The following is a 22,775-nucleotide window of genomic DNA, read 5'->3' as shown; positions in this document are numbered from 1 at the left end:
TCAGTCACATGTAGGTGAGGGCAAGCATGCAGATCACGAACTGGAACCTTCTAGAAGTTTTAGAACTAACTTTGTAAAGTTTAAACAAAACTGTTCATCACTTCATGACAACAGCTTCAAGTAGAGACTTCCAGAAAGGAAGGGATACAGAAAACAGCACTCAGGAGATAAATACCAGAACCAAACTGAATGAAAATGATTGTGATGAAGACTAGGGTTGTGTCACATATTTCCTTATTTCACACTGAATTGGAAGTAGGGCTGAACTGAAAATTCACTCTGAACTTTGGGGTCCTTGGGTGCTGAACTTTACTTATTCCTGTCACTTTCTGGCTCTTGTTTTCCAATGGCAACAGCAGGGTTGCTCCTGGTACACTGGCCCTTCTTGACAACCACCATTTTGGTTTCTCCATATCAATGGCACTATCAGTGATGTTACATCATACTTGAGCACCATTTATAGAGACAGTTCTGGGGACGGGGTGATGGTGAAAATGGTAACACTCGCTAGCAGATACAATTTCCTCCCAAGAATGCCTCTCATGTAGTGCCAATGAGGGTAACATTTCCATCCCCCTCCATAAATGTTCCTTTGAATGATTCTATGTGATAACATAGGACTGCTCACAGGTTGTTGTTTTTCAATTTCACTCCTTTTTTCAATTTCAAATTCACATTTGAGTCATGCTAGTGATCCCACCTTCAGGGAATCATGTCTGGAACAAGACAGCTTGTGCTACATAGTAGATCTGATTTGGCTGTGTAATGACATCACTGAGGACATACAAAACCAATCAGAAGTGAAGACAACGCTTCTGAAATATGACACACAGATAATACCAGGTCATGCAGTTAACAGGATGACATAGTAATAATACTTGGCAGATTAAATTCGACAATGCAATTGTTTCACTGAAGACCAGCAAAGCCAATTCAGAGTTAGGATAATACTTTCTAAATAGGAAACACTTTAGAGCAATCACTGGAAAATGGCGGAAGACCAGATGCACGGGTCTGAGGATATGAAATATGAAGTATGTTAGTGAAAACCAGTGAGTTCTTATAGCTCAAGCCAAGTTAAAAAGCCATACAAAGGAGACTGACACTATAGTGTGAATATTTTTATATATATTTGGTCATTGGGCATATCATTGTATGATTTCTCATCATTGTCTTTCTTTTCACTCAGTAATATTGTTGAAGCCATGATGCAACATTTCAATATTTGCACGTGGATATTTACTTTGATGGAGCAGTATTCAATAAATGTACATTTTTTAAAAAATGCCAATAAATCTGAAGTGGTGATATTTCTAAGCGTAATCTGTTAGACCTTTAATTAGAACAAAAGGGGTGTCAACTAATCCATAGATCCAGTGATGACAAAAAAACCAAACTTCTGAAGAACAAAACTTCTTTCTGTGGATTAGGTTCCTCCGATTCTCTTTCATAAACAAATCTATATAACCCTCTGGAAAAGTCAAATGACAATTGTTACATATAGAGTACCATTAATACATTTATTTAATTATAATTTATTTTTCAACCATAAAACGGACAGAGCATGGTCCTGGTCTACTCAATAGGAAAGAAAATGATAAAAAGTAACTTCTAAAAAAATCCAAAAAACACCAGTATCAAATAATACTAATATCAATATTGCCTGAAATACAAAGAAACAGCCAATGTGTCTATCTATATAAACTTTAATTAAGAACCTTGCATTGAAAAGCAGATGATACAGTATATAGTTAGCTGTGCTGACAACTGCTGGGAACTTAATGTCTGCATTAAATTTGTACAATTGTGTTGAACAATGTAAATCTGAGATTAGCTAATTAGCACAAAATGATGAAATTTAGCTCACCTGTCTTCCGGATTAAATTAAGTAAAGTGTGCTTTGATTTCCCGAATTCTCTTCATGCAAAAGTGATCTGGTTTTGTTCCTTATATCACGTTAGAAACGAAAAGGCAATCATGCAGTTTGGCAAAAGAAAAAAATAATAATTGTGTTTGTAGGTTACAAAAATATGAGTCACACACTGCATAAAAACCAAATCAAATTAAAACATTATCACAGAAGGCTTCCAAGGTATTAGTTTCTTACGTATGAAGTCATCTTAGTTTCCTTAAAACAATTACATGATTTATGAAACTCAGCAGTGCTTGTGTAGCTTTTGAAATTCCTCTATAGACAAATTGTCATTTTCACCTGTTTTCTTTTTAAAAAAAAGTAACAAAGAGTCAAAATTAAACTAAAACGGTATTATTGATATATATATATATATATTCATGAAGGGTCTAGGCTTTTAAAATGTAAATTTACAGTACAAAAAATCATACAAATTAAAGACAGGGTTGGGGGGAAAGTCTATTCTTGCTTCATTTAAATAGTATTAACATGGGCATCTACAGTACCAGTCCTAAAAAGTTAAAGTCTATCTCTAAAGCAGCTAGCAAGGCTGTGCTAATAAAAGATGGTCAAAGCTTATAATTCTTGAAGCCTCAGACATTGCACGATTACTTGAGCCAGCTGAATCAGTATGCAGTGGATGGTGTTTGCCCACCCTAGCCCACCCACATTCACACCAAATTCCCAGCACACCATGAATTCTGAAAGAAATAGGCATTTCTTTTTAACAGCTTTAAATACAGCATAGAAACAGTCAGAACAAAGACATTCTATACCTCTTACGGAAGTCCCGGTTTTGAAAACATAAGTAATACTCAAAAGCAGACAGAACAGTTGAGAACTATCTGAATTTTAATAACATCTTTCTATTCTCCTGGGATCATTTAATAGGGAAAATCATGTTAGACCTTTACAACTCTTATTTACATCTCTAGGAAGTAGAACAATATTAATTTATTGGAAAATGCAAATCATTCTCCTAATGGTTGGCCTTCCCTAAAGTAAGGCAATATGTGTGTCACAAAAAAATAAATAGGATAACTTTTGTTATTTGCTATTTGTCTTTTCACTGCATATCCGATTTGTTATTATTGAAAATGATTCGAGCTTTTAAAGATCATTTTAAATACTTTTAACTATTTAAATATTGATCCAAATGTGGAATTGCTTTTCAAATTTCCATCATGCCATTATACTGGCTAGTAAAAAAATGATTAGACTGTATATAATGTTGGAATTTAAATTCTGAAATTCATGACGGAATAATTCAAATTGTGACAGGAAGATTTGGATGCAATGAAATATTAGAAGTAAATTTGCTCATATAACTATTAATATTACTTACAGCAAAATAAACCTCTATATGACTGCAGAAATTCACACTTGGCTTGGCTAGCATTATTTCTAAAAGACCGTGTCGATTTTAAATATCATTTTAAAATTAAGGTGCGGGAATATCCTTTACTGTTAATACTCGTACGAATTCCGAATCCATCTAAAATAAGATTCATCGCTATTGAACTTGGATTTCAGTGTTCTTCGCCCACATTCAGTCACTTCAAGAAGAAAAGCGTTTAAAAAAATGAGTGCAATGTTTTTGCTTTGACTGTGTCTCTAAAAACCTGAAAAGTCATAATTGATAGGGGCCATTCAAAAATATGCAGTACACAAAACAGATAGGATAGTACGGACAGACGTAGTTACTCCTACATATACCACATACAATCAACATTTCAATCTCTATTATGTTTTCACGATTTGTTATTAAAGTTAAAGCACCTATGTGTGGTGATTTTACTTTTACTGTACAGCCTATGTTATTGGATTTTAACACTGTAACTTGCCCCATTGGACCGAATCATGCAACTGCCGCAGATCAGCACAAGTGTTTTATAAGGCATAACTGGAACAAGTTAAAAATCATTCCTCAAACTTTCAAAAGTTGAGTTGCTTGATGAAGGAGTTCCTGCCTCAGTCTTTTTTTTTCTTCTGAAATCCATGATTAAGTCAGGAGGATAATTTTCTTGAAAGTGTAATTTATTTGGCTTAGGATAGTGCCACAGGAATAATAATAAAAAAAAGAATTGACATCCTCTCAGGTTGGAAGGTCCTTTGAACTCAGTTGAGGACATGTTAAATCCAGCTACATTCAGAATTCCAGGTAGGCAAGGATGCCAATAGCAGACAGCAATAAACCAAGACAACTGGGCGATATTCCAGCAGCAATTCCTGTAAATGAAACAGATTTGGCTTTCGTTAAGGGATAGCCATTATGTTATATGCAAAATAAAATGGGATGCTCATCAAAATGCTTGACAAATATTTTCTGAAGCAATGAAGGTCGTGATCCAAAGTAAGGGTGTGGATTGATTTAATAACAAATTTAAAAAATAGAATGAATGGGAACAATTTGTTCATAAATTACTAATGAAGAAATCAATGCCATGTATGAATGCCAGAACTGTCCTATTTTTTCTTGTTCATTCTGAACTAATTTGGAGCCACTTTAGATTACATTGCAATTAGATGGCATGTACATTATTTAGGTGGCAATCTGATACACATGGTAAAATGGATGTCCGGGGGAAATTTCCGAAAGGCGGCGCAAGCTCAACAACTTTCGGGGTGTCCTGGTTTTTATTTTTGAAATATGGCAACCCGTAGTATAGGATTACACTGTTAGTTGCCAATAATATAGAGATACTTCTCTCTCTCTCTCTCTCTCTCTCTCTCTCTCTCTCTCTCTCTCTCTCTCAAGTTTGGCAACTTCAATTCTTTTGGGGAGAAGTTGAATACCTGAAATTTTAAGGCCAACCAGATGGAAAGGAAGTTCTAGGTAGGGGAGTAGTAGTTGGAAGGCAACAGGAAATTTTAAAAAATGAGTGGAAGTAATGAAAATGAATTAAATGATAAGGAAAAAACCAGCTATTTTAACCTATGGATAAATATCCAAATGAGTTTTTAAACTGTGGTTGTTGAAAGAAGCAGAGACAGCATTGAGGTGGACCAAAACCACATCCAAACTTCTGATTTCACATACCATTGTACTACATGTGAGTAACACATGCATAGGGCTAGGCATTGCTTAAACACATAACAGGCAGACAATACAGTATTGGTGCCAGCAGGAGATTTCTCCCTAAGGGTGCTAGGCATATGTTGGGTCTGTGTCTCCTGTCAAGTCTCAGTGCAGGGAGTGAAGATATAAGCCTTCTCTTCCTGCACATTGCCTTTACAGTGAGAATTGAGCTCCCCAACCACTGTAATTTGTCAAGGGGCCCCTGAGTGCATGCAGAACCAACCTGCAAGCAGGAGGTCCTGTGTTGGATTTTCTTTACAGATGCTTTCCGTGTGTATTTAGTAGCAGAGTTAGAAAGAACCCAAAAACCATAGGATTAAGCGAAAGGGAATCTGACTTGTTCACAAGCTCACTGTAAGAGACTGCAGTGATTAAAGAAAACCAAGGGGCACATTCCAACTTATCTAAAGAGTACAGCCTGTGCCACAGGACAGCTGAGTCAAGAGTGATCTTGTTTAGTTATTTATTTACTGGACATAATCCTTTTTTTAAGTATTAAAGGGACTGAGTAGAGGCTATGCAGTTTCCCAGCCTTGATAATAGTTCAGTTCCTTTCCCTGATATGTTATTCTGCTACTTAATGGGGAAAAGGGTAAATGTAAAAAATCTGAAAAACAAGATCCGAACTTGATTCCAATGCAACCTATTTCTGTATACTGATGAATTGTTGTTAGTATTTGTTCTGCAATAATTGTACTACAATGCCATGCACCTTGCAGAAAAATAATAATTCTGTAATATAATTCAGGTGTATTTTAAAATCTACATACCTGGAATTTTTACTTGAGCTACTTCTCCATCTCCCCCTTCGCTGTGCACCCGAACTTCAACAACATATTGACCTTTAACAGGGGCTGGAACTTCTATATAATGTTTGCCAGTACTAAACAGTGTGCCATTAAACTGGCCATCTGGTCTATACAGCACCTTTCAGGGACAAAATATGACATGGCACAGGATGTAACTCCAGAGAATAAATCAAATGACAAAAAGGCAAGCTGTATCTTATTCTAGAAAAAAGCATTAAAGAAATAGCTACAAAATGAACTCCCCCCTCATTCAACTGTAGAAAAATTAAATGCTGAAACACGTAAAGTAACTGACCTGCTCCCCAGTTTTAACTATTATGGGCTTTTAGGGCAAACTAGATGTAATGTCAGGACATCTATGATAGGCTTTCTGTGTGGTTTTTAAGAACATCAGATGCAAGCACATGTGTGAGAGACCATGTTTGTTTTATGAGTTGGAGAGTTTTGGGTCCGAGCTGCAGTGCAGAATCAGGTTCTTCTTAATATTCTTCCATCTGTGTCATGGTTTTCAAATCCTGCTGCTGGAGCTGCTATTTGCCTTACATGACATAAGGGGAATGGTTTAAAAAACCTTCTCTGCACCATGGAGGTTTAAAGAACAATTTCAACTTTAGCTAATCCAACCAGTCCAAAATTCATAACATATTATGAAGAAATGTGAGATAAATAATTATGAATGCTTTCATAAACCAGCATGATTTCCAGTCAAGATATATACCTTTAAGGTGTATTCAAAGCAATACTTAAAAAAAATGAACAAAAACGGAACACATCTTGGGCGCCTGGTGAGAGGGTATTGGCAAATTATATCCACACTACAGGAATGTGTGCTGAAATGTTTTTTGTTACTTGTATTCTGGAGGTCAATACAGATGGAAATGGGTTGAGATTCACGGGAACCTGAGATGATTACTAGCTCCACTCAACACAGAGTGAAAAGAGATGTTCTAGCAGGACAACCAATCTTTGGCTTCCTTCTTAGCGCCTTCATCATGGGTAAGTAAGTAGTAAGTAGTAAGCACTGGTGGTAGTGACACGAGACAGTTTCCAGAAGCTGGAGAGCCACTTCCACACCTGCCTCATCTGAGCAATAACTGAGAAGAAATCAGGACTGGTTCTCCATATCCTCCATGGAACACTTCTTTTTCTATGCTTCATGGACTATGGTTCCTGATTCTTGCCTTTAGCTGGAAAAGCAAGTGTCATAAGATATCCCAAGTCATCACCACCTACACTGGTGTCCAAAAGAGCGTACTCCACCCTTTTTAGTCACTGGGGGGAAAAGGCAGCATGATTTCTAGGCCTGCCTTGGTAATGAGAGCACAAATTACAATACAGGGTTGTGTTTTTGGCCATGGTTGATTTGCACACCTGTTTGAATGAGAACTGTGGGGTAGAGAGATATGTACTTCTGAATTATGTAGCTTGTTTTCATATCATGCCAAGACACATGCTCAGATAACAGTTTCTAGGAGTATGTAGACAGCATAACTAGCAAGGTAATATTGAAGTCAGTTTCAGGAGTTTTACTGAAGTATTCATATTAGCCTAACTGAGGTTAGCTGTTTATACATTCTGTTGTTGCTCCTTGAAGCTGATTCTAAGTCAATTAATAGACAAGTGAAGTGATAAACCGTATTTGCTAAATTACGCAATGAGGGCACAGCATCTTAATACAGATCTTACTTTATATCCTTTCACAGTAGATTCGTTGGACTGTGACTTGACATGGTCCCATGTTATGATGTACTTCGAACCAGATCTTACAGAACTGATAATTCTTGGTCGCTGCCTTGGAGCTGGAAAATATTACATGACCTTTATTTCTGGTGTGTACAGGAAGATATCCCCCACCACCACCCCGTCACACACAAACACCATGAGAAAGTTACAGAGCAATCCAACTCCCTGATCCCCTGTTCTGGAATGGGTTTGGATGAGGCCAAGGTGTGCCTTCACTGAGCCATGCGCAGGTGAGCTCCATTAGAAGTCCCGCTCGTGAGAGTGGCCGGCTGAATGGCTAGCAGAAGCTACTGCTGGGGGTATCACCACTGACAGTAGCCAATGGAAACCCCCAAAGAAAGCACAGAAATCCCTGATATATTTTGGGGTGGAGCTAGGCTGGCATAGAATCTGTTGGGTTCCAAACCACCTGTGTTTCTGTCATGTTGCAGCATTGATTCAGGCTTCTTTGCCTGGATAACAGAAAGTAGGAAATCGGCAAATGAACCATTTTACTTACGTGCTTTTTCTGTAATGAAAGCCAAACGGTTACTGGGAGGTCCAACGCCTGCGAAGTTGAAAGCTGCCACATCTGCGTAGTAGTGTGTGTCAGGCTTCAGGTTTTCCAGCCTCACTGAAAAATTCTGACTGCTCACTTGTACTTTATTTGCTTCTATTTCTCTCCCACGACTGGGCCAGTAGCGGATCTGTAAACATGAGACATGTGTTTATCTGAGAACAAGAATGAATTTCAAACAACAGTGCTCGTCGCTTGACTGCCACTTGTTCCTAAAACAATGATACATAAGGTCTGCAAACAGAAGAGCTCTCCGATTCCAGCTCAAATTTTGCAACAAAAGACACTGGTTCAGTTCTGGCAGTGCTCTGTGCATTTGGAAACATGTGCAGTGGCAAACTTTACTTAGCACAAGACTTTTGAACAAGAATTAGAAACTGGATAGCAGAGCAAGATATAGTTAGACCTATACAGGAAATAGGAAATGAAAAGAGCGGAGGGACTGTGTCCAGTTCTGGGCACCACAGTTCAAGAAGGACACTGACAAACTGGAACGTGTCCAGAGGAGGGCAACCAAAATGGTCAAAGGCCTGGAAACGATGCCTTATGAGGAACAGCTAAGGGAGCTGGGCATGTTTAGCCTGGAGAAGAGGAGGTTAAGGGGTGATATGATAGCCATGTTCAAATAAAAGGATGTCACATAGAGGAGGGAGAAATGTTGTTTTCTGCTGCTCCAGAGAAGCGGACAGGGAGCAATGGATCCAAACTACAAGAAAGAAGATTCCACCTAAACATTAGGAAGAACTTCCTGACAGTAAGAGCTGTTCGACAGTGGAATTTGCTGCCAAGGAGTGTGGTGGAGTCTCCTTCTTTGGAGGTCTTTAAGCAGAGGCTTGACAACCATATGTCAGGAGTGCTCTGATGGTGTTTCCTGCTTGGCAGGGGGTTGGACTCGATGGCCCTTGTGGTCTCTTCCAACTCTATGATTCTATGATTCTATTCTATGATTCTAGGGATGAGACAGTAGACTCATTTCAACAATTAAACTTGCTATCTCTTTTTTAAATTCAAAAGCTTTTTTTTTGTTGTTGTTGTTAATTACTACTACCATGCAGAGGAGGAAAGCCCAGCTTGTAAGTTGACTGCATTATGAAGAGGGATTCTAAATTAGTCCTCCTAGTTCAAACTAGAAACAGGAGAAACCTCCCCTTCAAAATGGTAACAGAGAACAGCAACAGGACACCAATAAGCAATGGCCCAATGTTTTCAAAGTCCACAATGCATTCAACCAAGGGTTGCCAACCCTTTTGGACCAGTGAATTCATTTTTAATTTTGAGAGAGTGCAGTCGCAAATAGCTGCTATTCTGTGTGTGACATAATACAAAATGGCTTCCACAGGGAGTATGGCAAAACATAGAATTACAGAGATGGTTCATTTTATATACTTTAATTAATAATAAATATTTTTAGCTCACCTCATACCCTGTAATAGCTGGACTAAGAATATGCTGCCAAGAAACAGAGGCTTCTGTGGATGATCTGACTCTTACTTTCACATTTCTAGGTCTTTCAACAGGAGCTAGAAAAATGAGTAATACAATTCACTTCAAATGCTACAAGTGAGATATTCTACAAGCAATTCCTTGATTTACAATGAACTTGTAGCTACTTTGGCAGCTCTAAATACCAACTAATTTAGAAGGTTGTAGCCAGAATCTCCATTAATGCACTGTTCTCAAAGGCAGCAGTGTGATAAACCTGGGATTGCCAACTTGTTTGGGACCAATGGACAATTTTTGAATTTTGATCAAGTGCTGGGTGCATGAATCACAAAGCAGCTGCTACTGGGGGAGGCAGTTGTTATAATACGAAGTGGCTGCCAAGCCATAGTGCAAAATTAGAAAGATAGTCGCCGCCAACAACCTCATGATTACCCTTGGAAGTCACCTATGTCCTGCTGATAAAGATTGTGGATTTTACATATGGATTTTACACACACACACACACACACACACACACACACACAGCAGCCACCTAATACCAACAGGGATCAATTCTCACTACCAGGAAAAATACCAGAGGTTAGCCACCCCTAACCTATATTGATGGTTCTTCCCCAATGGAATCAGCATCCTCCAAGCATTACAAAATAGGAAATACTGCTGTTACTGCTGCTGCTGCTGCTGCTACTACTACTACTACTACTACAACTACTACTACTGCTGCTGCTGCTAAGCAGCTCCTGGCATAGTTTTGCATAGGCTTTTGTAATTCTGTCAGTGTTTCAGTGTTGTTTTTAATTTGTTTTTTACTTAAATGATCTGTCCTGGGGGGTTCAAAAGGCAGCTAACTAATTTTTGAAATCATTGAATCGAAAAACAAACACAAACAAATGCACAAACAACTTATAAACTTTACAGAAGTTCTTCATTAATGCAGATAAGATTGTAGGATTGTAGGATGCCATGGTACTTTCAGCATATCGCATCTGAGGCATAGTGCTTAGAATACATCCTTAGACAAAGACGCAAAGGTATCTGAACATACAACTTCCAGGCTGTCTTTCTGGCTGGATATGCCTTGCACACAAACACTGGACATTGCTTTGCAGACAAAATAAATACAGACATATACTGTAGTTTTAAACGTATGACCCTGAATGTTTCAGTCATAAACATTATCTTGTATATTTATTTAAGTGTAGGGGGAAAAATCCAGATTGCAGTAATTTATATAAGCAGTCAGATTTGTGAAAAGAAGACACATAGGACAGTCTACTGTCTATGAAAGATTTAATTTTTCGAGCACAGATCACTTCTGTTTTGAGGATTCTTAGCAACAAGTTGCAACAGACAAGGCGCTGCTGCCTAAGCTCAGGAAACCTTTCATATATTTAATCTTCTAACTGGGCACCCAGTCAACTATACATCAAAACAGGGAAAAACAGTTACATATCTGTTGAAGGGCATTGAACAAAACCTAACCATCCTGTACGGAACGTTATTTTTTAAAAATTTGCATTCAGTGAGTGACAGCTACTAAAACAAATTCATAATTTTAATCAATTATCCACCGTTGCAAAGGCATGGTCCCTGTTACTAAAAACTAAGGCAGTCTGCCAGAAAAATGGTTTTTCGCATGGTGATTACAGTCAGCGACTGGTGGCCTGATGGTCTGAAGCTTTTGAAGCATGCTTTCTTACTTCAGGATCTTCTCTTGAAGACACAGGATTATCAGAAGAAGACAAAATTTTCTGAGTTCAATTTTTACAAAGAGTTAATGTGAATTCCACAAAGTCATCCTTGGAACTTTCAGAACCTGAAGTACCCTTTTCAGATAACTACATGTAGTCTATAATCCTAGGAACCTTCATCTGGTGCTGGGGGCAGGTGTGTAACTTTTAGTTCCCGTCTTTCCAAAATATCCTGCAAGTATACATATAAAAGATTGGGCCTTGATTTATGTGTACAAATCCTCCAATTCCATGTGTCATTTTATGCTTTTATTTTATTGGTTTTTAGGCTGCAGTTTTTGTTTTAATGGATATTGTTTTTATATCATACATAGTCTATACTGCTTAGAGTTTATAAATTCTTTTAAATAAATATAATAAACTATAAAGTGAAGTCACCCTTTATCTCTCTCTCTCTCTCTCTCTCTCTCTCTCTCTCTCTGCTGAGGCCTTTGTGGAATTCACATTAACCGTCTGTAAAATTTGTACCGGAAATTGTCAATCTTTAGGTACATGGAGAAAAATTTGTCAAAACAGGGAGCTCACTTATATTTCTAGCGCAGTTGCAGATTCCAAAAGAGCGACTCTTCAAATATTAATAATGTAGGGCTGTTGATCGACTAAACCTTTTAATCTTCTATCCCAAAATAGATAAGCCTTTGATCTGATCCAGCAGGGCTATGTTTATGTTTTTATGTTATGTTCTTATAGTCTCTTACCTTTCCAGGGACAATCACATGTGTGGAATTACATACACTTTTGGTTGGATATACACTTTGTCATAGTTAAAGAAGATGCAATGCAATCAGTGGGACTAAACTGAAGTAAACTGAACTCTAAGGAGGAGGATGTCTGGATCCAACCCTTAAGTTTTCCGAAAGCAGAACAGCAATTGTTCATTATATAAATTAGAATGAGGCTTATTATGGGTTGAAAGGTTAAGAAAATGCGATTTCAAAAGCATTTTGATGTCACAAATTTCAGGTAAAGTCATTGTTGTGATAAACTTGTGAAGAAATGTATTAATAGAAATGAATGATTTTTTTTTACCTAAAACAATGCTTTACTTAGATATATCCAAATTGACTTAGAGCTAAAAACAAACAAACAAACAAATTACATGTTGAATACTCCAAAATGAGTATTCTGCTTGAATTTACAAAGTTTCTTGCATGAAAATGGAGCCATGATCTATTAAGTCTGAGATGGTCATGAATAGTCTTGACTGCCAATGTATTGATACCAACTCAGTTCCCTGCTCCCCCTACTCTATTATTTCTACTTACCATCATCTGCTGAATAAATGATAGCAGTGAGGCTAAATGGTCCTTCTCCTTTGTTATTAAATGCTTTCACTTTCACTTGATATTTTGATGCTGGGATCATTGATTCATCTTTATGGACATACCGACCAGTGTCAGGCTGAGGAACTATAACTTTTTTCCATACAACTTGATCAAAGGGCTTGAAGGCTACTACGTATCCAAAATTGTTACCAAAGTGATATTCTCGTGGTAAAGGCTATAAAAAAAAAGACAAAAGGTTGAGAATTATTTTTTGGACGAAGGAGAACTCACGAGCAAAATGCTATCATGTATCCCCAGGTCCTAACAGGAGGGTTCCAGTACAAGGTTTCAGCTAGCCTGAAACAGTTCAGAGCATGAGAGAAATCAGATTACGGTATTTCAAGAGGAGGAAACCAAAAAGTACTTCCTCCCACTTGTCCATATTGTGCTAAAGAGCTCACATTCAGGGCTGGTTGCCAGAGCCCTGTGTGCTTTATTTTATGTGTTTCCTTATTTTAAATTGTTTTTTATCCACCCTTCATTGCAACAGTACTATCAGAGTAGAGTGCATAAAAGTTTAAAACAAAATATATAATACAATTTCACCACAAATATATCTTTTTTCCACTCGACCAGGTGATGAAACATTAGTAACACCCATTAAACACTTGAGGGGAAATATGGTCTTCAGTGGGCCCTTAAAACTGATAGGAATTGGGGTCAGTCTTAACTCGGAGGTCCTGGGTGCCTCTCAAGATTAGGTCTGGGATCATTGCTCCTCTGATGGGTTTCAGCGCCAAGTGTTCTTAGCTATAACCATTTAGGGTATAAATAAATGCTACCTCTTGGTCATGACTGGAATGCATATTTAGCCAAGTCTATGTAAGGGTAGTTGAAGTCACCCATTACTACATATCCTCTTTTGGATGCCTCCTTGATTTCATTCTTTATCTCAATATCTCCCTAAACATTTTGTTCAGGAAGGTGACAGCACAATGCATCCTCAGTACTAAATTACTCTTGGGGCTTGGGTACCACCACCCACAGTGATTTCTAGCTTACTGGGCTCAACGCTGCCTTTGCCGTACAAAGTGATGCTGCCAGTACCTCCTCATCAGTCTTTTCTATAGAGTTTCTAGCCACGTATAACCACGTCCCACTGGTTCTCTCTGTCCCACCAGGTTTCAATTGTGCCTCCTATAACAAGGCTGTCCAAGTACTCCAGTTCACCTATCTTGGGCTTGGAGGCTTCTAACGTTTGTGTCTGTTTCTTCAAGTGTCTTTGGCACTTGTATTTCAGCCTCTCTGAAACCTATGCACTGTGCTCACAATGCCTTGTTCTCCACCACCCCTATCTAAATTTTCCTCAGTTTCACAATCTTCATCGCAGAGGGAAGATTTTGTTCCAAACCAGACCCTCCTCAACTCCTGCTGGCTTTCCTTCCTCAATTAATCTGTAAATTAATATCATTTTTTTTTACAGAAATCCCTCATTACAAGACAAGGCATCTCTACAATTCTGCCATGTCTGCAATTCAAAGGGATAAATGGATTTCTGCTGACATGCACACACACAGAGAGTCTCCAGAAAGATTCAAGGAGACTGAAAGTCAGTAATAAAAACAAAGTAAGCCAAACATAATCCCTAAAATCCCAGCACACATTAACAAATGTTAGAGAGGAGGAAATCCATCCTTTGTAACCATAGAAGAGGGGGTGGCAAGACTGAAAATGTGTACTAACATTAAGATCCAGCTTCTTAATCTAGTTCTCAAAAGGAGGAATGAGATAATAATTTGGAATCTGCATTAAGAAGGGGCAGTAGAATGGAAGTTTATATCCCTACTGCTCTAGCTCCTAAACATCTCGCCTTTTGAGGCTTTATGAATCACAGCAAATTATCTAGGTGTGCCAACCTGCCATACATTTTGTTCATATGCCGTAACTTATGAAATTATTGGACCATTAAATGCAAAGTATGCAAAATTTTAGAGAACCATGCCATGACCTTACACAAACCTATCTAATTTGCCCTGAGCCAGGCTGACATTAAAAACAAGATACATTTACAACATTACTTTTACATACATGCTAAAGGAATTACTGAGAAGGAAATCCTACCCACCCATTTTCCCGGTTTAAATGAGCCTCCCCATCCAGTACAGATGGGGAAAGCCTTCCATTAGCTGAGAGAAGTAATTGGGATATAAATCTATTTGGGCCTATGTGAAAGAACAAAGTGATCTTGTTTTGGTACTCTCTGATCTTGCATTAGTCACACACACACCCCCGGCTATAATTTAAAAAAAGTTAGTCACAGCTGGAAGTTATCCAAATTTGCAGTGCCAACTTGGCTAGGGATATGGACATTTACATGCAGCACAAGATGTGTCATCCCCCCGCACACCTCCCAAAGGTTTCATGGTCTTAGGAGTGAACATTTGTCAATACTTTTAAGATACTTTAAAGTTTTTTGAACTTTGTTTTTAATAGACAACTCCCCCCCCAAATGAAAAGCAGACATCCGTAAAAATAATACTTTTGCAATTTTAAAATTACTGCATCAAGTGAATACAGAAAAGTTGTTAAAGATGAACAAGAGTAATATCTCTGCCTTATCTATATTTGCCCTTGCTGCTGCCTGAAGAAGCATCTCCACCCCCATCGTTCTGAGGTCCAGCGCCGAGGGCCTTCTGGCAGTTCCCTAACTGTGAGAAGCCAAGTTACAGGGAACCAGGCAGAGGGCCTTCTCGGAAGTGGCACCCGCCCTGTGGAACGCCCTCCCACCAGATGTCAAAGAGAAGAACAACTACCAGACTTTTGGAAGACATCTGAAGGCAGCCCTCTTTAGGGAAGCTTTCAATGTTTAACAGATACTCTATTGGAAGCCGCCCAGAGTAGCTGGGGAAACCCAGCCAGATGGGCGGGGTATAAATAATCAATTCTATTCTATTCTGCTGCATACCAGGACAGAAAGGAGAACGGGGGAGGCAGCAGTGAGCTCAGTGCGGTGCAAATAAGTGCATGTTCTTGCCAGGGCATGCACCTGCCCTTGCCGATCACCTGGCTTTGATCACCTGGCCTTGCTCAATGTGTATGGGTAGAGCCCTCACTGGACATTCTGAACTGGACAAAAGCTCTGGGTAAATTGTGCCCTTATTCAAAATACAGCTGTGCATTAGGAGCTAGATAAATCAGACAGGCATGTCCAACTCCCAAGAGACTGCGATCTACTTCCAGTATTAAAAAACTGGCAGTGGGGGGGGGGAGGATTGCACAGAGTTTTAAAGCGTTTCCCCCCGTAACTTTTTGTACACAATAAGAATCCCGTGATCTACCAGGATCAGCTGGGGTCGTGATCTACTGGTTGGACATCCCTGATATATGTTTCAAATATTGGCACCATTACTAATCTTAATCCATTTTATGCTTTATAACCTTTAAGGTGAGTTCCCAGAAAAGATTAAATGAGTTTAACCCTTTAAAAATGTACACAAAATCACCAAGACTATAACCAAGATTGACATGGCATCCACTTGTAATCTTAACACTACCACCTTTGGTTCAACACGAACAGGTCCTTTTGTAACAGTGTGAAGATTAAGCATAATTTTATTATTATACCTACCACCCAAGTTATTGTCAGCTCTCGATTGCTGCCACCCCCTCCTCCAACTTCAGAAGGAGCCACGTTTGGAGCTAAAGAACAGAAAAAGAGACATGTTTTCTCTGCTTTCATAAAATAAAATAAACCATTATTTAATCCCCCCTCTCATTAAGAATGCCATTGAGTCCATAAGGCCCATACAATTATAGTAATGATAGCCTGTAATTGCTGAGAAAGTCTTGGGACTTGCCAAATGAAAAGCAAACTCTGTTTCCAGAAGAAACATGACTGAATCTAGGTTTGGCTATAGTGTACAGTTTTTCTTGAACGTATATAGTAATTCATTTTTTTGGGTGGGGGGTGTTAATTAGACATTCAGAAGATTTATTGCTCTCACCTCAATAGTTTGTACTCATGTACTTTAAGCACATACTTAAAATTTACATCCACGAGTAGCTTATGGTAATAAAACTCTGCACAACTCAGAGTGTTAAAGAATATTCATAATTGCACTTATAATACTTAAACTGAAGTGGTACAATTTCTCTATTATTTTACTTAATTCCCTCACTTGTCATATTTCCGCCTTTCTGAAATCTCCAAACTATCATAAGTACTTCTTTGGGAATCAATTCATCCTCCAAGTTTATACACTATATTTTAGACCTAAGCTCTTTTATTAAAACAGCTGCTGAAAAAGGAAGTGTCAGCTACACTAGTCCTGTTTATTTGTTTAGATTTTGTTTTAGTTGGAAATACTTTTTTCACTTAGGTTTACTTTCCTCTTTCAGTTGGCTTTCCTAGCAAATGTTTCCTTCATCCTTAAAAGAGAGCCAGTTTCAACAGGGTACTACTGCCAGTTGTGGCTCTTTAGCAGTACAAATGCTTCACATTTATACTCCTGATATGCATTCATTCAAGACAATGGCCCAATATCTGGGCTGAAAGGCCAACACAAAAGGATAATCTACTACTAATCTGCTGAAGAATGACATGCAGGCTTTTCTGTGCATTTCTGCAGTGACATATGAGAAATGCTGTTATCTCCTGCATACAGTCAAAGCAGCATGCATTATCTTCAACAATAAGAACAGAGCTAATTCTTCATGTGGAAGACACAGTTAAATAATATGTGTGTTGAAGGCCAAAGATTATGCACAACTGTGCACTGAGATCTAACATTAAGCATTTAGACAAAGCAGAATGTGTGCAATGGAGGATAAGGTCATGCCTTTGACACTGTTTTGAGAGCTTTCACTCATTTGTAAACCAGCATTATCTAGTACAACATGCAAAAACACTTTGGCATGTTTTCTTATGATCATAATGCAGAATTTGGTTAGTTCCCCCCCATATTGTTACACTGCCAAGCCAAGGCATATGCACCAACACACAACAACAGCTGCATTAGGTTGCATTGTGAATATAAAAAGGGGAGATTAAAAACCATCTGAAGAGCTGTTTAGAATAATGCACCTCATCTATGACATCCATTTGCCAAAACCGAGGCATCTGCATCTGTAAAGCTAAGATGTTCAGGGTATTAGTACTATGTGAAGATTAGAGTACAAATGTCTAGCTGTTCAGCACATTACAACTCTAGCAGCTGGTTCAGCCATGCTTGCATATGATGGCTTGCATATGTAAATGGTCATTACAAATAATGGATAAGAATGTAAGAACCCTGCTGGATCAAGCATCCCATTCTCATAGTGGCTAACCAGATGAGCACGGGCAAGTCTGCATGCAGGACCAAGCACGAAACCATTCTCCTCATTTGTCTTTCCCGGCAGCTGGCATTCAAAAACATAGTGCTTCCAAAACTGGAGGTAGTAGTACAGGGAACAGTCATTCTGCGTGCGACCAAGGCACACACACACTGTTTTCAATCCCTGAAGGGGGCGTAACAGAGGCATAACAGAGCAGACACATAATGGGGTGGGGCAGGTTCTTACGCATCACTGATGTGTGCAATGACCTGGAAAGCAACCCCTGTGCAAAAGGGTGGCCATGGATAGCTTTATTCTCCATAATGTTGCATAACTCTCTTTTACAGAAATCCAATTTGGTGACCTTCACCACATTGTGTGGTAGTGAATTATGTGTTTATACGTATATCATACATTACACTGTCAGCCATCAAATGTGGAAAAATCAAGTGGTGTTCAGGCAGGTGCTAACAGAAGTTTAATTTCAATAGGTACTCCTCACTGCTACTTAGTGGGAGGGATGAGGCGGTGGCAAAGTCGGGGCTGGGCAGGTGCATTGCTAGTAACACTTACTGACTCTGCCAGTGTATACTCACAGCAATCCCTATTGCTATATGGTATGAAAGCACCCAAAATTGTTCAGAAAATGTAAGCATTGAGTGCCTCTTGAAAACTTAATAGAAGTGCATGGAAAATTGCAGCGCTAAAGGAAAATTTAGAAAATTTCCACCTAGGAACAGTGGCTTGGTGTTCATATGGAAATTTTAAGGATGTGGTCTGCTGGGGCTACTATTAGAACAGCTTCTTCTCCACTTTCAAAAAACTTCATGATTATGCGAACATTCACCGAATATAAGCACAAATATTTCCCTTCTTCTAAAATATCCTGTGTTTTTAAGTTAAGGACCATCTACATAAAATGAAGTGCCATAGAAAAGAAAAGAAATAAATATGCTATTTTGGTATGAGTAAGTGGTGATTTAGACAACCATTTCTCCCCTAACATGCACTGAGTTCTGCAGTCACCACATGGTGGAGTTCAAGTGGGCCTAGTCTGGAAATGTATGTGACTGCAATTGTCTTTATACATTGGACTCCTTTGGGTAACCTCATTCAAAGTGAGTGCTTATTCCACACCACACAGAAACTGCAAAACATGATGCAGAATGTGAAAAAAAGAACAGTTTACCTGAATCCAAACAAAACTTGCTCATTTTTGCAGCAAATGTGATAGTTACCTATTAAGTATTTTATACTACCATACTATTTTGGATTTCAAACTGGTAATTGAATCAGAGATGGCATTAGTGCGTACGTACAAGATCCCTCTGTTCGGATTTTCTGTGATGGCATGCTAGGGTCTCCTTTCCCTAAAATATTAGTGGCCATTATCCGAAATTCATATTCCATCCATGGGATTAAATCAATCACCTTGGCTGACTCCACATTTCCATCAACAACTGGAGGGTCTAAATGAAAACAGAAAGATAATTTAATACACAGTGAAAGCAAACAATAGCAGCCAAGCTTGTGATGTTCACATTTCAGTTGCCACATGGACAGCCTCTCTTGTCAGTCCAATTATTTATGAAGAGCCACCAGCCTAGAAAACAAATGCAGTTGGGCAAGATCCCTGAAATGATACCATTCCAATGGTGTAGCCTGTCATATTTTAGAGACAATGAAGAAATTTTTATGCAAACATAATTTCTATTCTACTTTCCAAAACACGCACAAGAAAAATAGAAAAGGAGCCACTTGAATCTTTCAGCTACAGCTATGTTTTTCCAATCAACATGGACACTAAACTTATTTCAATAACATCAAGTGCATCAACATGATAAAAATGAACATCAAATCAAATCAAATCAGGGGCCTCTTGACATATTTCATTGAGTTATGTTGGAATTTGTTACATTTTCCAAACATTAAGTTGGGGTCACTGTGTGCAAATGTGGCTGCCCTATCAATACAAAACACTGCAATTACCATTGTGTGAACATGGTTTCTAAATGCATGTTATTGTATACTTATGCAGTGATTGCCATTGTGTCTGCAGAGGTATTCACTAGTGCCCATAGGGTTCCTTTCCCTCCTTCTGCTGAAATTAGGCTTGTAAGTAGCATTATATTGTAGCTAAAAGACCAGGTTGTAGCCATAGCATGTCCTTGGTTACAGTGGGTGTGGTGTGCCCACAACACTCTCACTGGTTTGCAAATACGCCCATGGACACCAAAAGGTTTCTGACCCCTACCCTAATATCACATTGACAGGAGTCCATGACCCTGAGGCATTCCACCCCAAATCACATTATATCATTTTTATAACAATACCTTTAGTACAGAAGAGCAAGAGACAGAAAGAGAGAGACAGACAGACAGACAGAACATTTTCAGTATTGCCCACACTTTTTGTTCCTGAATTAGATATAGTACCAAAAGATACTATGACTGCCTGCCAAGATGTAGAGCAACAACATTGACTTGATGGTTGAGACGTGACTTATTAAAGGTTCCACTAATTTTGCAGTAGCAGGTCAGAAGTGATTTTGGAGAGGAAATAGGGAGATTGTATTCTGCACAGAAGGTAAAATTCCACATCATTCTGTTGCTGAACTCCCTGCCTTTGCTAAACACCAGGATGCATATATATTAATGCACAAAATGGAGCACAATTTAAAACCTAGAGACCAAGACTGTGAAAGTGATGATGGCAAGTGTGTTACAGCACTACTTTAACTGCACAATATGTTTTTCTCTCTTTCACACCAACCATTAAACAGCTTCTGTATTTTTTTTAGTAATGTGTCCCTACATTCAGTCTGGTAGGTATAGGTTAATCTTTCTAATACTGTATTACTCTTACCTGTTTTGGCATCCTTCCAGTACTCAGAAAGGAAATTCCTTGACTGGATAGTGTAATTTGAAATAGGACTATGATTGTCTGTCCCACGGCTCCAAGTAAGAACTACAGATGTGTTTCTAATATCTTCCACTTTGAGTCCTCCTGGGGGGCCTGGAGGTCCTGAAAAACATTTCCATGAAAGATAATGACATAACCTAATCTAATATTGAATAGATAGGTATCAACAAAATAAAAAAATTAAAGAAATGAATTGCATCCTCTTCAAGCTTTGCAATAAATGTTCCACTGAGAGTTTTGTACAGAAATTCAGGGGTTGTTGCACATCTAAGGACCCAGTAACTAATACAATAAGCCTAATTAATAAAATTAGGGATGTTGTGGGACTTGATTTGAGCCTGGTCTAATTATGAACTCCCAGAGCTCTTAAATAGCTGAGCAGCACAACTCTGGGACCTCTCATGGACTCTGCAGTATATCAGACTTATGGAAAGGGAAGAGGAAGGACACAGAAAAATGTTCTTCCTCCCTGATGCCTTCTTGGCTGGGACCACTGCACAATTTGAATCAGGATAACTAAAGAGGGAGAAGGCCCTTTCATTTCCTAAGCTGCTTGGATGGGCTCAAGAAAGAAAATGACCTCATTTCCCCCCAGAAATAAATTTGCTCATTTCCTTATGAATCCAGGGGAAAGTTGGATTCTCAAGGGGCTGGAGCAGCTCCCCTATGAAGAAAGCCCATTTGGGCTCTTCATTTTAGAAAAAGAGCAAGTAACAGAGATACAGTGGTACCTCGGGTTAAGAACTTAATTTGTTCCGGAGGTCCGTTCTTAACCTGAAACTGTTCTTAACCTGAAGCACCACTTTAGCTAATGGGGCCTCCTGCTGCTGCTGCGCCATCAGAGCACGATTTCTGTTCTCATCCTGAAGCAAAGTTCTTAACCTGAGGTAATATTTCTGGGTTAGTGGAGTCTGTAACCTGAAGCGTATGTAACCTGAAGTACCACTGTACTTTACACAGTGCACAGCTTAACTATGGAATGTGCTCCCACAAAATGGAGTGAAGGCCACCAACCTGGATAGCTTAGGAAAATTCACGAAGGCTAAGGCTTTCAATGGCTACTAGCCAGGATGGCAACCTCCATACTCTGAGGCAGTTTGAACACCAATTTTGGGTATCACTACTGGGGAGAGTGCTGTTGTACTCGGGTCCTGCTTTCAGGTTTCCCACAAGGATCTGGTTGACCTGCTGTGAGATCCAAACACGATGCTTGACAAGACTGACCTGATGCAACAGTTCTTTTCTTAAGCTTTTAGGAGATCTCACTCATGCCCAAATAAAGCTGTAGGGCTCAAATTAAACGAAGATTGCCAAGGGGTGTAAAACCTTTATTCGCTCTTGTATGTTTTGAAAGATAGGCTTGAATTTCAAGAATGGGGTTCTCACCAGTGCTCCTCTGGTTCCTCTATGTTGTCAGGACACATTTAAATCCCTGTAATGCCCCCAAATAAAGTTGTGCCCTGGTGAGAATTTGCTCTAGAGGCCATTCTGAGGGAGAAGATAGCTTTCCCCTTTTGGCAGCCACCATTTTAATAATAATTCTTTCTGAAATAGGGTGGAAATTCATGTCACACTATGATGACAGTTTCAGCAGTGCAAGTAGTTGACTCTGGCCCGTAAATTTTATATTTAAACAAAAAAGTTACCTCTCACAACAAGATCAGCTGAAGCTGTAGCATTATCAACAATTGACTGAGCAACGCATGTGTATCTTCCAGCATGCCGTAGTTGGGCATTTTTTACTATAAGTTCACCGTTGTTTTTTATCTATGGAAGAGAGGAACGACAGAAGTCAGTAATCCTCCACTGAACTCATATTTTATGTTTACAGTTTACTGACCTAAAATTATGTGCAATCAGTGCCCACATACTGAAAAGAAATACAGAAAATGATTACATTACCTGCCACAGACTTGTCTGCAGCACTGGAAAAAACCATAAATATATGCATCATAGAATCATAGAATCATAGAATCATA

General features: G+C 38.9%; 1 protein-coding gene across 9 annotated transcripts in view; it reads right to left on the bottom strand.

Moving 5' to 3' along the window:
• Nucleotides 1-1,111: 1,111 nt before the first annotated feature.
• Nucleotides 1,112-22,775, bottom strand: part of CNTN1 (contactin 1) — a 162,546-nt gene continuing 140,882 nt past the window's right edge. For all 9 annotated transcript variants that reach the window (XM_081928944.1, XM_081928948.1, XM_081928942.1 and 6 more), the window contains 10 exons: nt 22,443-22,563; nt 20,740-20,898; nt 19,194-19,343; nt 16,187-16,257; nt 12,559-12,793; nt 9,516-9,619; nt 8,043-8,229; nt 7,487-7,599; nt 5,762-5,918; nt 1,112-4,141 (listed from right to left, as the gene is read on the bottom strand). In XM_081928944.1, the coding sequence (XP_081785070.1) occupies nt 4,062-4,141; nt 5,762-5,918; nt 7,487-7,599; nt 8,043-8,229; nt 9,516-9,619; nt 12,559-12,793; nt 16,187-16,257; nt 19,194-19,343; nt 20,740-20,898; nt 22,443-22,563 (1,377 nt within the window). In that variant the 3' untranslated portion in view covers nt 1,112-4,061. The remainder of the gene's footprint in view (nt 4,142-5,761; nt 5,919-7,486; nt 7,600-8,042; nt 8,230-9,515; nt 9,620-12,558; nt 12,794-16,186; nt 16,258-19,193; nt 19,344-20,739; nt 20,899-22,442; nt 22,564-22,775) is intronic.

This window comes from Podarcis melisellensis, assembly GCF_964234715.1.
Source record: "Podarcis melisellensis genome assembly, chromosome: 10".
Taxonomy (NCBI): domain Eukaryota; kingdom Metazoa; phylum Chordata; class Lepidosauria; order Squamata; family Lacertidae; genus Podarcis; species Podarcis melisellensis.
The sequence above is the reverse complement of the archived record's forward strand: the minus strand, read 5'-3'. Positions and strand labels throughout refer to the sequence as shown.